Source organism: Megalopta genalis, unplaced genomic scaffold (assembly GCF_051020955.1).
Source record: "Megalopta genalis isolate 19385.01 unplaced genomic scaffold, iyMegGena1_principal scaffold0037, whole genome shotgun sequence".
In the NCBI taxonomy this organism is placed as follows: domain Eukaryota; kingdom Metazoa; phylum Arthropoda; class Insecta; order Hymenoptera; family Halictidae; genus Megalopta; species Megalopta genalis.
The window spans coordinates 1,951,496-1,969,074 of NW_027476106.1; the positions used below are offsets into that span (position 1 = coordinate 1,951,496).

The 17,579-nt window shown below is 42.8% G+C and overlaps 2 protein-coding genes and 1 long non-coding RNA gene across 5 annotated transcripts in view; 2 read left to right on the plus strand and 1 right to left on the minus strand.

Moving 5' to 3' along the window:
* The first annotated feature begins 5,195 nt into the window (after window positions 1-5,195).
* Window positions 5,196-9,921, plus strand: LOC117223120 (uncharacterized). Of its 2 annotated transcripts, XM_033475254.2 has the most exons (4): window positions 5,196-5,971; window positions 6,582-7,145; window positions 7,826-8,235; window positions 8,566-9,921. In XM_033475254.2, the coding sequence occupies exons 1-3, from the start codon at window positions 5,921-5,923 to the stop codon at window positions 8,222-8,224; spliced, it is 1,014 nt and encodes a 337-aa protein (XP_033331145.2). In that variant the 5' UTR covers window positions 5,196-5,920; the 3' UTR covers window positions 8,225-8,235; window positions 8,566-9,921. The 2 variants fall into 2 exon arrangements, with proteins under 2 accessions (XP_033331145.2, XP_033331144.2); XM_033475253.2 differs by lacking the exon at window positions 8,566-9,921 and having other exon boundaries at window positions 7,826-8,378.
* A 42-nt stretch (window positions 9,922-9,963) lies between these two features.
* sano (CABIT domain-containing protein serrano) overlaps window positions 9,964-17,579 on the minus strand; it is a 141,502-nt gene continuing 133,886 nt past the window's right edge. Inside the window, exon 5 of the mRNA XM_033475246.2 lies at window positions 9,964-14,026. The gene's annotated coding sequence lies outside the window, so the exon portion shown is untranslated. The remainder of the gene's footprint in view (window positions 14,027-17,579) is intronic.
* LOC143261142 (uncharacterized) overlaps window positions 11,427-17,579 on the plus strand; it is a 35,470-nt gene continuing 29,317 nt past the window's right edge. For both annotated transcript variants that reach the window (XR_013035364.1, XR_013035363.1), the window contains exon 1: window positions 11,427-11,565. This is a non-coding gene — a long non-coding RNA (uncharacterized LOC143261142). The remainder of the gene's footprint in view (window positions 11,566-17,579) is intronic.

The window sequence follows — 17,579 nt, forward strand, 5'->3', positions numbered from 1 at the left end:
TAAACTTCTTATTTATCGCAACGAGGAAGATGTGACTTTACGAGATTAATTACGAATTACGATGTGATTCAATTCAGATTGATTACGAATTACGACGTAATTCAATTAAAATTTAGTACAAATGACGATGTGTTTCAATTGAGGTTAGTTACGAATTACGATGTATGTAATTCAATTAAGATTAGTTAAGACTTACGATATAATTCAATTAAAATTAATTACGAATTACGGCGTAATTCAATTAAGATTAAGAATCACGATGTAACTGAATTAATAGTACAAATTAACGATGAATGGATTAGAATTAGACTACAGAATTTATGCATTCATGTCAAAAACGTGTGGCCGAAATACGAAATTACACTGCTTTTAATGTAACAAAATTATTGAAACAAACAATTTATTTCGATTCAATACGTATTTCTCGCGAGCGAGTTGGAAATATTTTGACGAAAAACACTGACCAATGAGTGGCGAGATCACCTCGCGGGAAACAGCCGAGCCAATGAGCGGAACTAGCCGTCGCTCGCCAGCTGATCTCGCCTCTCATTGGTCAGCGTTTTCCGTTAATAGCTCGTAAACAAAGCCACGGATCGCATTTTCGCTAAGGAAAAAGGTACTTCAAATAACCTGAGGAAGCAGCCTTTCCTGAAAATTAACATAATTATGAAACAACCGAACAATTGAAAATGTTAGAGCCTCGATCGAGAAAAGGATTCCAAAATGACCGAAAAAGCCTGGAATTATCACACAAATATCTATATAATAATCTAATATAAAGCAAAGGTCCCCAATCAAGCGAGAAGTTCTCGAAAGCAGCCCGCAAAAATAGAAATTAGCATGAAAGTTCTACAGCGATTGGACGGGTGGAAGGAGGGGAGGAGGAGGATCGGGGACATCGATTCGCAGGAACGGCATCGAAAGGACGGTGTAACCGGACGGATCGAGGATCGAGTTGCCGGTGTCCTGCGTGCGCTAGGATAGAAGGGACCGCAGCGGTTCTGGCAGGGTGGTTGAACGGAGAGAGAGTGAGAGAGAGAGGAAAGAAGGTGAAGGGGGAGCACACGCGGAGCTATCGTGGAATTAATTGGCGGGACGGAGACGGAGCTGTTTAGGTTCGCGAGGTGGTGGTGGAACGAAGGGAACCACATCGAGCATCGAAACGGTAGGGGAAACGGTCTATAACGCAGGCAGACGGAGCCAATCAGGGCGCAATGCGATTACCTTAACGAGAAATCCGATTACTTATTCATTCGCCTAACTCGAAATCAGTTTAACTAATCGTTTAATTCGGTAGTACCCCACCGAGAGAGCGCGCCGAGGCGGACGCGGGCCTGCGCGTGCGACGGAGACAGGAGAGGGAGTGGGAGCGAGAGAGAGGGGAGCGCGCGAGAGAGTGGGAAGTGTTCGCGAGGAAGAGAGAGGGAAGCGTGCGCGAGTGACAGGGAAGCACGCGCGAGGGAGAGGGAAGCGCGCGCGAGGAAGAGAGAGGGAAGCGCGCGCTTGAGACCGGGAAGCGTATGCGAGGAAGAGAGAGGGAAGAGCGCGCTAGAGATCGGGAAGCGTATGCGAGGAAGAGAGAGGGAAGCGCGTGCTAGAGCCGAGAAGCGTACGCGAGGAAGAGAGAGGGAAGTGCGCGCTAGAGACCGGGAAGCGTACGCGAGGAAGATAGAGGGAAGAGCGCGCTAGAGACCGAGAAGCGTGCGCGAGGGAGAGAGAGGGAAGAGCGCGCTAGAGACCGAGAAGCGTGCGCGAGGGAGAGAGAGGGAAGCGCGCGTGAGAGAGAAAGCGTTTTCTCTGTGTGGACGGTCGCGCTGGGTGTGGTGGGCCACGGAGGATGGTTTCCCCATCCGGGGGCCAGAGATGGGCGCGCACACGCGCAACCACCGTTCCTACACGTGCTATCCTAGCCATGAGAGGGGTTCAGAGCGAGAGAGAGAGAGAGAGAGAGGGAGAAGGAGAGACTGTCGCGGAGATACTCGCCGCGCCGGGGAAACGGAAACAGCCGGAGGAGTGAGGCCTCATTCAATTCAATTACGTAATGAATTGTCGTGTCTTGAGTAAACACCCTTCCTCACCGCGACTCGCCGCCGGAAAATCTGGGGTAGGGGATACATACCTAGCCTCGGACGGGGGTGGAGGGGATGTCGCCGCGCGGCAGACGTCTACAGTCTCGTTCAGGTAGAGCGACTCGGATGGGCCGAGGCTGGGTCCAAATACATAACCTTGTCAGAGTCCTTTGCAAATTCTCGGGCAAATTTCATTCAACGGTTTCACCGTTCGACCATTTAATAACCGCTTGGCTGCGTTCTATTTTATTAAGATCAATCTTGTATGCGTTTTATTTATTTTTTTATCACACTGGGTGCATAGTTTCATTCGACAAGATGTTCTAGAACGATTTTAAATATGTGCGAAATTTATGGACAAGCATTTTAACCTATAAATCGTGGGAGAAGAATTTTTATTGTAATAAATATTGCCGTTTCCTTATGACGTGTACACGCGGCGTCTACGGCGACTCTAAGGCGCCATTAAAAATCGTTATCCCGCGTTTCAGAATACAGTAAATTCTCCCTAATTTGCCGTTAGCTTGTAAACAAGAATGAACAATTTAAAAAGAGCGATTATTCAAGCCTTCCGCCTCTTTTTTAAATAATTGTTGACAATCGGCAACTATAAAAATGAGCCGCGAAGCTCGGATAATCGTAATTCCTCTTCTCAAATTGTCCATTTTTGTTTGTCCAAGCTAAAGAAAAATTAGGGAGAATTTACTGTAATTTTAACATTATCAAATTTGTTTGTATTTAATAATTTGTTAAAAAAGCGTAACTGTTGCATAAAATTCGATTTCATATGTGTAAAATGCACTGGATTACAGTCTTGGGGATAAGAAGGATCATTATTATCGTGCTAGGTGAATGCACGACAGTGTGAATTCCGGTAACAGGGGACGCGTACAGTGATTCAAGTCAACGATGTCGGCTACGGTCAGCCTGCGGACCGACTGTAATAATACTTGTACCTTGATTTCTATATTTTGAGCTGCTTTCTACTATACCATTGCATTTTTATAAGAGCTTTCTAGTATATAATGATCTATGAATTAAATAATAATCTAAAAATAACTGTCTTTATTGGTGTATTTATTATTCGGCTATCTGTCTTATCGATTCACTGCTTTTGCCAAAAAACAGGACTCACTGTCCGCTTCCTTATGAACATGAATTTCTATATCTGACCAGAGCTAAAAATTAGAGTAATTTAATTGAATTTAGTTTAATTGATTTTAATTAGATAAACGTCATTTTTACTATCTCGTGCAAATTGGCATTCACCACATTTATATATTTTTTATTATAATTATCTTCTATATTCTATGTTGTAGTATATTATAAACAATATATATAATTATAATATCGATTCGATTATAATATCGTTTAATATTACGTTTTAATTTTATATTTTAATTCTGTATTTTATTTCTTTACCTTAATTCTATATTTTAATTGTATATTTTAATCCTGTGTTTTATTTCTATATTTTAATTCTATATTTTGATTCTATATCTTAATTCTATATTTTAATTCTATATTTTATTTCTGTTTTATTCCGATATTTTTATTCTATATTTTAATTCTATATTTTAATTCTGTATTTAAATTCTACATTACATTATATCCTATTTTCAATATCATATGTACAACATCCTATAATTTACGTTGTATCCTGTATAATTTCAACGATCTAAAAGTACCCGAAAAAAAATTAGATACCGAATCAAAGAGGCGGAATCGCCAGTTATGAGCAAGGCTGTAGCAGCACGTCAGTTTAGGCGAGTCGAATCAATCTGCAGCGGCTCGCAAACGCTTCGAAATCTCTCATTGCGTCTCCTTCGAGCTCTACCGTCCTTCTCTCTTTCTCTCCGTCCTTCTTCTTCCCCCCCCCTCCGGCTACCGCTGCTCGCAGTCTCCTCTCACCCCCACCCCCCTATTTTCTATCGTCCGCGTAGGTGGATGCGCGCAATATTGACTACATCGACGTTTCCGGCTTCATCTCGTCTCGTTTGCAGAGGCGGTATCAGTAATTCCGGTGTTCCCTCGGAATTAACAGGGGCCGGCTCGGTAGGGTTGCCGCGGGATTTGCACAGCCACCGGAAGCGCCCGACGATCAAAGGAAACCGAATCGGCATTAGCGGGCGACTCGAGTAAATCCCGCGTCCTCGAGCCGGCGCTGTCGACGCCATTTTATCATTAAAATCGATCCATCTGCTTCCGACGAGATCGGCCACCGCCATTTTATGCACGCACAGCCAACTCCGTTGTTCTAACGTTCACGTCCTAGTCCGCAAATAATTTAACCACCCTCGAGAGGAATTTCGTGACGGAATTACGGACCGTTAATTACCCGATTAACACAATCGACGTTGCATTTTTAACGGGATAATTAATTTCCACCGGAAATAATTCGACGTTCTATCGTTGCTACGTTGAACGATATTTTTCTCATTGACATTTATTAACGTCAACGATATTTTTCTTTTTCGTATTCTTATATTTATTTTGCCGGTACTCTAAATAAATTTATTTTCGTGTTACACCACGTGGATTATTTTTCAAACATATAGTTATCGAAATAGAATAACAGTTGTAATAATAACAGGGCTGATAATTTACTTTATTAATCGGTCGAAATTGTAAGAAACGTAATAAAGACGATTGAAACGTTTTGAGGCATTTATATTTTGGTAATTAATAACAAGCTATTCATTTTAGCGTTATTTTTAGATAAAGTAATCCCATTGCTTTGATAACAAAAACCGACGTACACTGTCGCTATCATCTAACCTCAAATATTATTCACTAACACGGTATTTGGCAGATAACTTTTTACTATGCGCGTAAATTGCAGCGACGCTTTACCGAACTACGTACATCATCCTATACAGGGTGTCCCGAAAATGTCTCGCAATCCGAGAATGGGAGGTTCCTGAGGTAATTTGAAGTAAGTTTGTCCTTGGCGAAAATGCAATCCACGGCTTTGTTTACGAGTTATTAACGAAAAAGAGTGACCAATGAGAGGCGAGATATGCTGGCGCAAGGCGGCCGAGCCAATGAGAGGAACTAGGGGCTTCGTGCGCTCATTGGCTCGGCCGCCAAACGCTAGGCGAGCTCGCCTCTCATTGGTTAGTGTTTTTCGTTAATAATTCGTAAACGAAGCCACGGGCTGCATTTTCGCTAAGGAAAAAGTTACTTCGAATGATCCCAGGAACTTCTCATTTCCGGTTTGCGAGGCATTTTTGGAACGATGCGAACACGCTTGATCGCAGAGCAGCTATACCTAATTGGTAAAGTGTTACAGTGCGAGTATCTTGATCCTAGGAATTGTAACTGCGTGTATGTACATTTTAAAGAAAATAGGTTATGTCAATCTTGACAAACAGTAATCGGAAATTCGCGTTTTCAAAGATCCGATATTTTATTCAAAGATCCGGAAGTAAATATTAATGAACAATAGATACAGCACAAGTTGTCAATTTATATTAGCGTGAAATATACCACAATATTATATTATATATAATATAATAATAATGTAATAATAATATAATATATAATATAATAATATATTATATATAATATTATATTATATATACCACAATAACCTACATAATTTTTTTAACCCTACTTTGCTTCTAGTTGGCACAGATCACGGAAACAGCTCACCTAATTCGTTCGGATAATGAAATAAATTATAATTGTTCGTTCTTCGTTTTCGTAAAGTTAATTCTTGGTTCGACAGCAATGCTGTTTTGTTTCGCACTATTATGCACCCGGTTTCCGAACCTAAATTACCAATGTAACCGTCAAGAAAACCCCCAGAGGACTGTTCTCAAGTATTCGGTCGCAAAATTCCTTTCGTCATGGCATCTTTCCGGCCCAGGTTCCAAATTTCCAGTTTCGTCTTGCAAACGGTAAGGTTCACGTTCGAATGTCGACGAAACTAATTGATCGGACGAGCAATAAATAGGTTAATCGACGCTAAACCACGTCTTAACCTCAACGAATTATCGCGTTTATTACTAGATTGCGGATTTGACAACAAATATGTCAAAATTATTATGAGAAAATTGTACGATACTGTTTTAAAATGAAAGAATTTCAAACTGTCTTATTTCGGATCTATTGAAGTATAGTATTTAGTTATATATATTATTATAGTATTATTAAATATATATATATTTATTATTATATAATATATAATTAAATATATTAATATATTATTAAATATATATTATTATAGTATACTCTCTCTATTATTATAGTATTTATATATAGATATATTAATTATTTAGTTTCTGCTTATTTTAATCCAATGCGGACAATTTTTATTTTGCATAATATATATTTTTAATATATATTTAATATTTAATATATTTTAATATAATTTAATATATTACTATGTAATATATATTTAATATTCAATATATTAATATATAATATATATTTAATATTTAATATATTTTAATATATTTTGCATATAACCTTGACGACGATTCAAGCTAATTCAGGAATTCTGTTTAGGATAGTTTGAACGGCTTGTTGCTGAAGCCGACGTCGTTGACTTCGACGATACTTAACGGGAACCTACGAAGCTTTTGGTTCAAATCGGGACGGAGACCCGTCGAATACGGCACTGGGAATTGCGGTGAACCGGCGCCGGCCAAGATAGAATCGTTGGAGCCCTGCAAGGGTGCCCCGTCGAAATGCATCGAGGAGAAGCCGAAGAGGAAGTGTTTGTTCTTCAAAAAATCGGCGGCCAAGGAGAAGCCAAGTAACTGCGTCGTAGAGAAACCTCGCGAAGCGAAGCTGACTCTGTGGGAGCAGATATTCGGGCCGGACCCGAAGAGGTCCTGGCCCGATCCTTGTACCTGCAGGATCGCCGACAGGCAGAAGAGGAAGCAACGCAGAGAGGATCCCCGATTGTTCGATTCGCGGTATCGGGAAACCGCCGGCGACGTTTTCTTGTTCACGCGGGTCGCGAAAAGGCGCCCGGAAAGATGCATGGAACCGCAACCGAAATCGCCGCCGCCGTTCAAACTGCCGAAAGCGGTGCTATACGGCATGATCGGCGATGGCTGCGACAGGGTAATAAAGGCGTGGTCGTGAAGTTTCGATTCTGATTGCGGAATGATGTGTCAATTATTGGATTTTAATTGCAATTGATATATCCAATTACAAGATATTAATTAGAAATGATATGATATCAATTACGAGATTATAATTACAAAAGATGTATTAATTACAAGATTTTAATTACAATTGATACGATATCAATTACAAGATTTTAATTACGGATGATATATTAATTATAAGATTTTAATTAGAAATGATACACATCAATTTTATTAGATTTTAATTAGAAATGATATGATAACAATTACATGATTTTAATTACAAGTGATATGATATCAATTATGAGATTTTAATTACAAAAGATATATCAATTACAAGATTATAATTTACAAATGATATGATATCAATTACAAGATTTTAATTACAAATGATATATCAATTACAAGATTATAACTACAAATGATATGATATCAATTACAAGATTTTAATTACAAACGATATATCAATTACAAGATTAAATGCATAATATCCGCAGTCAACTACGACAGTGTCACAGCTACGTGAAACTCAATCCTTTGGGGTTGAATCCTTTGTTATCTTAGAACGACGAGATTCGCGAAGCTGCGAACAATTATAAACGTTAAATCCGTTCTCGTTTCTCGGTTCATTGAAAATGTCAAATTCTTTTGCAGAAACAGCTCGAGGAAGTTCTCGTTGATCAGAAAATGGCATGCGCTGGTGGACGCGCCGCCGCGCAGTTGAATTACCGGATTCCGTACGAGGAGATGCGGCCGCCAGAGAGACGAAGAAAATCGTTCAGTTGTCGGGAAGGAATTCGGCCGGAGGACGTTGAAAACCCCACGAACGAGGAGCTGAATTTCATCAAGGCTTTTCTGAAAGTTCGCGCGACGCATTCGCAGGAGCCTCCGGAGCAAAGGAGGAAGGATATGTTTTATCGAAAGATGGCGGAGGATTTCTCCGAAACGGAATCTGACGTCGTAAAAGAAAGTGGCCATAAACGTTCCAGGATTGAACAGCTGAAGATGCTGGTCCAACGGAAAAGCTCGTCCCAATGTTTTTTCACGTTTTGAATCGTTTCGAGGTAATTGAATCATGCCATGACGAAATTAATCTTCGACGAACTTCCCTTAAATTTGTTGGTACGTGATCAGTAGATTGTAAAGTAGATTGCAAAAAGAAAAAAAGAAAAAATGTGTAAATAAAATTGAAGAATGTCCACTCGAATCGTTCGATCATCGCGGTAAAGTTTTCCCTTCGTGCGCAATAAAAATCGCAAGAATTATTATTTTATGAATTTATATTTTATATTTTATATACATATTACATTTTATATTTTATATATTATATATATATATTATATTTTATATATTATATATATTATATATTTTATTTTATATATTTATATTTTTAGACTGGTGGCACCATCCATGAAATGAACGAACTAGGTGTCACGTGTTATCAACGGACGATCACAATTGTTGTTATCATTTACGCTTGTTCTCGACATTCGATGTAACAATAGATGTAACCGCAGACGAGGTATAGAAGCAGGTTTAGCACGTAACGTGTATTCCTGTACGACGAAAATGGAACGATAGCATCCCGTTACCATTCTTCTGTCGCGCTCGTTATTACCGGCAGTTCAGAAATTTCGGTTTCTTAGCGAGAATCGAGTAGTTTGTATACCACATTTGTATTGTGGCGCGTCTCTGAATTTTGTAAACCGAAACTGGCTAAGTTTGACGTACGTAAACCTTGCGACGAGGTTTCTGAAACCCCACTTTTGGATGACAAAATAATAGATCGTGTGTCTGGTCTATTCCTATATCTCGTTTGTGTATATACCGCAGAGATGCACTGAAAATCTAAATTAGCGTCATCACACGCAACGGCAAAATGCTGAAACTGATGGACAAAATTACCAACAGTCGGTTCTGGCTAACAGTTTGCGCCTTTTGCCACTACGAGTAATGGCGTTGTGTGGACCTCTGAACGGAGCTTCGCGGTTTCGCTGTAAGAGGCGCTGCTTGTCATAAATGTCGGTATTTTTTAGTTTCTTTTCATTTATATTTTAAAGAACGGACGCGCGATTCGTGTCATCTTTTGTTTACACTAAACATAAGATCCACTTAGAAATGATTAATAATACGATTTATTTTATGTTTCTAAATCGTATGGATGCAGAGAATTTCACAGAACGTTACTGTATCCTCGAAATTTTTTTCTTGAGAATTCGAGAATTCGCGCGAGAACGCGATTTCAAGGATAAAAAATACGACAAAAGACGGCCGATATTTTGCCGAGATTAACACTAGGCTTATCACCATCGGTCAAACGAATGGTACCACATGTCCCAAAATGATGTTTCTACCGGGAAATGAGGGGTTCCCCTGAGGTCATTTGAAGCAACTTTTTCCTTTGCAGAAATTCAATCCGCGGCTTCGTTTACGAGTTATTAACGAAAAACAGGGGCCAATGGGAGGCGATCGCGCGGCTGGCGAGCTCGCCTCTCATTGGTCACTATCTTTTTCGTTAATAACTCGTAAACGATGCCTCGTAGAAAATTTTTGTAAAGGAAAAAGTTGCTTCGAATGACCTCAGGAACCCCCCATTTTCGGGAGATCCTGTATTTCTGTCTTCAAGTCACACATTATTATAAAGATAGTGAAAAATTTCAATAAATTCTATCTTGTAATTCTTACAAGACAGAATTTTGCTGTCAGTCATTTTTCGAACTCTGCAAGAGATCTCGATCTCTCTCTTCTTCGCCTAAACGTGGGGGACGAGGAATCGAATAAACCAGACCACGTTGATTTCATTGTCAATTTTATTGAAACACTCTTTAGGGTACACAAGCTATCCTAGATAAGCATTAAGAGAAGTATAAAAAAAAAACATTGAACAACTGCGTACGGAATCACAAAATAAAAAATGGACGCGTATGTCCTCCATACGATCGTAGAAACGTATCAACGTGCGCGCTCGAAGGCACAACGGTCCTCGACCCTTACGCGCCGAGCGTTTCGCCTAGGGGACGCGCGAGCCGTCTCGACGGAAGAAGCAAACTCGACGACAATGGCATATGGACGATGGTGCGATTTCCGACGCCTCGTCGGACGCCTGAAAACTTAAAAACGCGGGAACGTGAAAAGAATCGGGGGAGGGGATAGTACAGACGTACGAGAAACGGCGGAGTGGGAGTGGTGGGGGGGAGTTACGGGACGATTGCGGGCAACAAACTGGCAGCGTTCCGCGGCCGGTTCCCCTGGCAAAAGGCTCGTCCTCGACACTGGCGAACGATTAGTATAGCGCGCAGAGTTCCGTCGTAAAGGGGACCGAGTGCCTTCCGCGTCTTCGCCTCGCAAAAACCTCTTCCGCCCTCGTCATCGTCGCATTGATTACGCAAAATAGAATGTTTAATCATGGGAATCGAAAAAAAAAAGAAAAATAAAGAAGAAGTGTGAAATCTACACCTTCGATAACGTGTTACAATCAAGAAACTTATGATACAGAACTGTTGTTAAGAGCTAGTTACCGTATAATACGGATTAAAAACGCCCGGTGTTCCTCCGCTACCGCTTCCGGTTCCGCTTCCAAGCCGGAGGGAACATCCTCCTCCTCCTGCTCCTTCTTCCCCGCGATCCCCACAGAGTTTTGTAAAAGTATAAATGCACGGACGCGCGATCCGTTCTCGTTGTTCCGCTTCTTCGCTCGGATTCGATCCGAGCACCGCGCGCGTTCTTATTAGTCCACGGGTGCCCGGAGACGCTGAACGACGCCGACGCCGACGCGACGAGAATATCTGTGCGTACGGTTCAAGATATTATGGTGAAGCCTAGCCTAACCTAAACGTTACCGCTTAACATATGCGCTTAAATAATAATCACAAAAGTGAGACCAAGGGCCAGAAGCGCGTCGTCTGGCCAGTACCATTAACCGACAGGCGGTCTCGATACCTGACTTCCGATCAACGGTTCTCGTGTCAAGCAGTTCCACCTCCGCGCGATCCCGGCCGCCAGAGGCAGCGCCCCGTCCGGGAAATGTCGCGGCGCATGGAGGCGCATGCGCAGCGAGTGCCGCCACGGTGACGCGGGAGCGGCTACCGGGCGTTACAGTTCTGAACTACGGTCGGACGGTAGCTTCGCGTCGCGTCGCCATCGCGGTTCAGAGCTACGCTGTTCGCCCGGTAGGCATTCCACGAAGCTGCGCGGGACTGCCTGCGCGTGCGTCGCCTCGCGTCGTTCTTTCTCCTGGCTGCAGAGGTCGTTCGTGACGCTACCCAAATCAACTCGCACTGGAATTGGACCGTTCTCCCTCTTCGAACCTGCTAGTCTCCAGCGAGAAACGGTGAAGTTCCCATCGGAATAAATCTCGGCGAGACCAAAAAGGATACTCTCGACGGTCGCAAAAGGTTCGTTACGCAACGCCGCTAGCTCGACGTTGCTCGCTGTTCCAGCGACCCAGAATATAACGACAGATTATAACGATTTCCGATACATTCTCGCGCCGATACGACAACTTTCAACTTCTCTCTCTTTAACGCGAACAATTTTTGGACAACCGTGATCGTTGGACCGCGGAATTTTAGACAAAGCGAGAACGTTTTCCGTCGATTTCGAAAATCTAGAGTCGAGTAGAAACATGTCGTCTCTTCTAATAATTTTAATTATCTCAATGAAACTATTCTTTTTCTCGTGAATACATAAAATATGTGATCCAGTGATCGTTAATCGAATTCCCGCGTTAGTCCTGTCGCGTGTCTCTCGGTTCGTTGTTAACCCTTTGAACTCGAAGCCCGACATATACGTCTAAATCCGGAATAGTTTTTCTGACCGTCGGAGTATTTATTTCCACGTCACACGACTCGATGCGCATTTCATGCACATTAAATCGAGCCTTGTAACACGCACACACGCGCGCGCGCGCAACAGTCACCTTTACAACAGTCTCTCAGATATAAACAGTTATAATAACGTGAAAAATTATTTTGCAACACGACGTAACAATTTTCAGCGACGCCTCGGAGTCGTCGCTCGAGTGCAAACGGTCGAAAAACACGCTCGCCGTTTCACGTCGTTTTAACCTCGACCATGTGTTTTCCTCTTCTAAGAACGCGTCCGGAATTTTTGAACGTCGTCGATGGCTTCCGTCGCGTCGGATCGAACCGATTCGACGCTGTACAACGGACCGATTCTGGTCGAAGAACTCTATCAGTCATATCGTGTTTCGATATAATAATATATATATATTATTATATATATTATTATAATAATATTATAATATAATATAATATATATTATAATAATAATATTATAATATAATATAATATATATTATATATATTACCGAGTTCGACGAGCGCGAGTTCACTTCCAAGACAAAAAAAAGCAACGTTCGATGCGTCTTCCGCTGACGATTAAATCGAAACTAATTCGCCGTTCGCTGCGGTGAACTTTTCCGTCACAAGAAAGTGATTCGGACGGAGTCCGCCGGTTTCAGTGATTTACCGAGGAAGTCGACGATCGTCCATAAAATCTTCCGCCGCCAGAGCCATCGAAGTAAACGACGGAAACAGTGAGAGGAAGGAAGAAAGAGAGAGAGAGAGAGAGAGAGAGAGAGAGAGAGTGATAAAGAAAATGAAAGAAAGACCGAAACGTCAAACAACGATACAAGACGCTCCGCTAATGGGATATGATGCAACTTACGATATTTAGTTGGCCTTAAACGTAAACAGTTAAAGTGTAAAAGGTATGACTTAAGTACAACCAGAAAAAGTTGGTCATTATTATGGCATTCGTATCCTTAACTTACGCTCCCTAGTAGATTAAACTAACGGCGCGCGTTTCGAACGCGATGCGTGTCGTCGCTCTTCCAGATATAGCCGGACGGACGATGCACCGGTCGCGGCGCCACGAGATCGACGCTGTTTCCCGCTTTCGCCGCTTGCGTCGCTTCCCAACGTTCTGCTCCCTCGCGCCCTCTCTCACTCCTCCGCCGGCAAATGTCTACCGAAGCGCTCTACGCGGTCGCGCGCGATCGATGACGTCACCCGCTCCGTCGTTACCGCGAGCAGCTCGAATCTGTTCTTCTCGCCGATCCGCAGCGATCCACCGTTATCGTTCGCACCGTAACTCTCCGGCGCGACCTGGATTTTAATAACATCGATATTCCGCCGCCGCGATTCGATGCTCTCGAGAAACTCGTTGGCCCGCGGCCCGTGTCGCGAAATCATTCGAAGTGCGCCGCGCGCGCAAACGGATTACGCGGATGCTCCCGTGAACGTTCGTCGCGCGCCCTTTCAAGATGGCGGAAAGAACGCCGCTGTCGCCGCCACCTTGAACAAGGCGGATCCCGGTCGCTGATTCTACGGAACTATATACCGTGAACAAGCTCCGACGAACGTTCGAGGTGAATATATCATCTTTGATCGATTCTTCGGTCCTAGCAGCGAACCGTTCTCCCCCCTCGATCTATCACGTCCCCCACCATTATGCTCCCCTCGACATAACCTCGCTTCCAAACGCGACGCGAGAGCTCGTCGCCCGGGGAATCGTGTCTGGTTTTTTGTGTTTTTCTTCTTTTTAAAAAACGTTTAAATCTGCGCGAACGTGTTCGCGGAATGCACGTGATTCTTCTTCTCGGTTTTCGTCGTCCCGTGAGAAAGCCAAGCGGCTTCCGCTCCGACGCGATTCGTCGCCGCGATTTCGTTGATTCGATGGACGTGTCGCGTCGCTTGCTTCGTCGTCGTCGTCGCTTCGGCCATGGCTGTTGATATCGTCTTTTGATTGGTCGAAGACATCGGAGATCCATTATGGCGACCCCATCCGGACCACTCGCGCTCTTTGCCTTCTTCTGCCCTTCGTCGCTTCGAATCTGAAACCAACGAACCGATCGATTTAACCCTTTTATTATTGCTTATTATTATTATTATTTGTACGTCTGTATATTACTTTTGGTTAGGTTCTAAAAATTCGAGGTTCGAGTCGTCTTCGATCCAATATATTCTTTTTTTTTTTAGGCAACAATTTGGGGATACGGTGGAACCTCGGTTAACCGAACTCTATTTTCTTCAATCTTTTAGATCTTTTTTATAGATCTAGATTTTCGATTATTCCAAACAATAATTAATGAAACCGTAGGAGGGCCACGATTGAACCTTGACTTGTCATCTTCTATTATATTGTATTAATAATTGGATGGCGGGCGCCGGGTCCATATAGACCCAGAGTTACATACATTGTATCTAAAATCTGGTGTGTTGAAACTTCCACTTTCCGACGTCTTTAGGACGTCTTAAAGATGTCTCGAAACAGACGTTTCAAAGACGTTTTAATTCAGACGTCTTTGAGACGTCTGTTTCGGGACGTTTTTAAAACATCTTATTTCGGACGTCTTTAAGACGTCTGTTTCAAGACGCTTTTAAGACATCTTTAAGGCGTCTTATTTCAGACGTCTTTAAGACGTCTGTTTCGGGACGTTTTTAACACGTCAATTAAGACGTCTGTTTCGGGACATTTTTAAGACGTCTTTAAGACGTTTTAGTTCAGACGTTAAACTACCGCCCAATTCGGGACATCTTTAGGACGTCCGTTCCGAGACGTCTTTAAGACGTCATCAAGACGTTTCATATAAAACGTTGAAACGGTATCCGATTCGGGACGTCTTTATCGCGTCTTAAAGAGGTCCATTTTAGGCCGTAAGTAATTTTAGGCGAAAAATAGACGCGAAATGAACGTCTTCGAGACGTCGCGTGTTATCTCGGCAGGTTCCACGGCAAGTCATCTAACATCTCGAATCCGTATCAAAGGTAAACTGCACCCTGCGCGCATCTTCCGGACGACAGCCGTGTGATCACGCGTAAACGGGAGGCTCGAAAAGCGAGGACCATTCGAGTGTGCCCGGAATCGCTACCAGTGGCACAAGATCCGCAATCAAGGAAAAGGAGAACGGGCACAACTCGCGAGCCGATCGTACGAGCACGCGAGAGCCTACGCTCCTAGGGCCGGCGTAATCGGCGTAATCGGTCCTCGGAGCGCACCAATAATTTGACGTAATTTAATAAACGCGACCCTGGCTTCGCGTGCGTACGCCGGCCCGCGCCGGGTCGCGCGACTATCATTACCGACAGTTTGATCGTATCTTGGCCAGTGCGTAATGACGATGCACCTAGTCACTGCTGCGGCTGCCCCGCGCCGCCGCTCACGATCATCGGTCATGCAAATTGCCGATGCAGAACGACGGCCGGCCTTCCCGATACCCCGATGCATGCATTCCGTTCGTGGGAAACAATGCGACCGCGCGGCACAGTGGGACAAACGTCAAGATGGAGGAAAATTCTGTTCATCATCGGTAACGTCGTTTTTGTTAACTCACGTTTTGTTGTCTCAAAATTATGCGACGGATTCCTGAGGTGATTTGAAGCAACTTTTTTCTTTGCAGAAATTCAATCCGCGGCTTCGTTTACGAGTTATTAACGAAAAACCGTGCACCAATAAGAGGCGAGCGCGCGGCGGCCGCGTCAACCAGCGCGCGGAGTCCAGTTCCGCTGGTTGGCTCGGCCGTCTAGGTGGTAGGCGAGCGCGCCTCTCATTGGTCAGTGTTTTTCGTTAATAACTCGTTAACGGTGCCTCGGAGAACGTTTTTGTAAAGGAAAAAGTTGCTTCGAATGATCTCAGGAACTTCTTAGTCTCCGGCAGAAACTTCCATTTCCTGTCGAGTCTACTCGGAAGTATTTTAACTGCAAAAATTGAAAAAGATCATTTCTGTGTCAGAATTTAATATAATGTAGTGTAAGGTTAGAGCTGAAAGGTAATGTAATAATGATATAGTGTTATAGTATTGTATAATATAACGTAACATAATACAACGTAATATAATATAATGTAAGGTTAGAGCTTAAAGTTAATATAATAATGGTGCAGTGTAACATAGTGTTATAGTATAATATATAATATTATGGCAGAATTTAACATAATGTAATGTAAAGTTAGAGCTCAAAGACAATATAATAATGACATAGTGTGACATAATGTCATAGTATATTATAATATAACATGACACAATTCAACATAATACAATGCAACGTAATGCGCCATAATATAACATAATAATACGCATAACAGAATGAACGATAAAAAGAGAATAAAAGAAAGTGTTCCTACAGTGTAGTATATAGTGTATGTATGTATGTATACAGGGTGTCCCACAATTATTTTAACAGCCGAAAATGAGGGGTAGCTGAGGTCATTTGAAGTAACTTTTTCCTTTGCGAAAATGCAATCCGCGGCTTTGTTTACGAGTTATTAACGAAAAACACTGGCCAATGAGAGGTGACGGTGCGAGAGAGAGGGTCCGCGAGAGAGTCCGCAGCACGAGGCTTTGACAGAAGGTCGGGACGGACTCGAGCCGCGATCGAAGTATTGAACAAGTCACAAGGCGAGAACTTTACGGATTTTTTTTACTACATAACAGTGATATTTTTAAGAAAAACGCTGTTCACCTTTACTTTAGAACGTCTGAAGAATATTTACTAATTTTTCGGACCCGAAATAATATGAAGTTTAACCGTGACAGCTGTTTTAATTTTCTGGTGTGCATGACACCTCGTGTGTACCATATGAAATTTTTATGCAAGGTGTACAGTGAAGATTAACGAATGATTTGCAAAGCTGATTTAATAATAAATAAGGGACGTAAAGGATTTGTTTATTAGAGAGATATGAAAAATATTATCAGTAAGAAACTCACCCATTTAGTTGAGGATGCATTTGCTGGCTGAAATTCATGATGTCGAAGGGCACTGACCTTGTACAACGTACAGCTGATCTTTCACTGCACTGTCACTAAACACTGATCAGTTATTTAATCACTGAGACTCGTTCGCGGATAATCGTTTATTCGACGCGTTCGTTCGGAAGTCGACGTTTCACTGCCAAAAAATCGAGGCCTCGACCGTGGGCCCTTGTCGTTCGTCTTTCGGCCGTCCGAGGAAATAACACCCGATACTATTTTCTTCGAAGCGCAGGGTACCGCCAAATGAAATAAACAAGATATGCCGAGACGTAAACTGTGTCCGACCCGCTGTCACCCTGCGCTCTTAGAACGTAATTAATGGCCGTGCGAAGAAAATGGTATCGAGTGTCATTTCCTCGGACGGCCGAACGAAGAACAACAAGGACCCACAGTCAAGGCCTGAATTTTTCGGCAGTGAAACGTCGACTTCCGAACGAACGCGTCGAATAAACGATTATCCGCGAACGAGTCTCAGTGATCTTTCTTAAATATCCACAAGTGATTCGGATTATCAGTGATTAAATAACTGATCAGTGTTTGGTGACAGTGCAGTGTAAGTGAACTTCGCAAATAACCATACCAGAGGTTCCACCGACAGTATCCGTCGAATGTTGCGGTCATCGACCTGGGATCA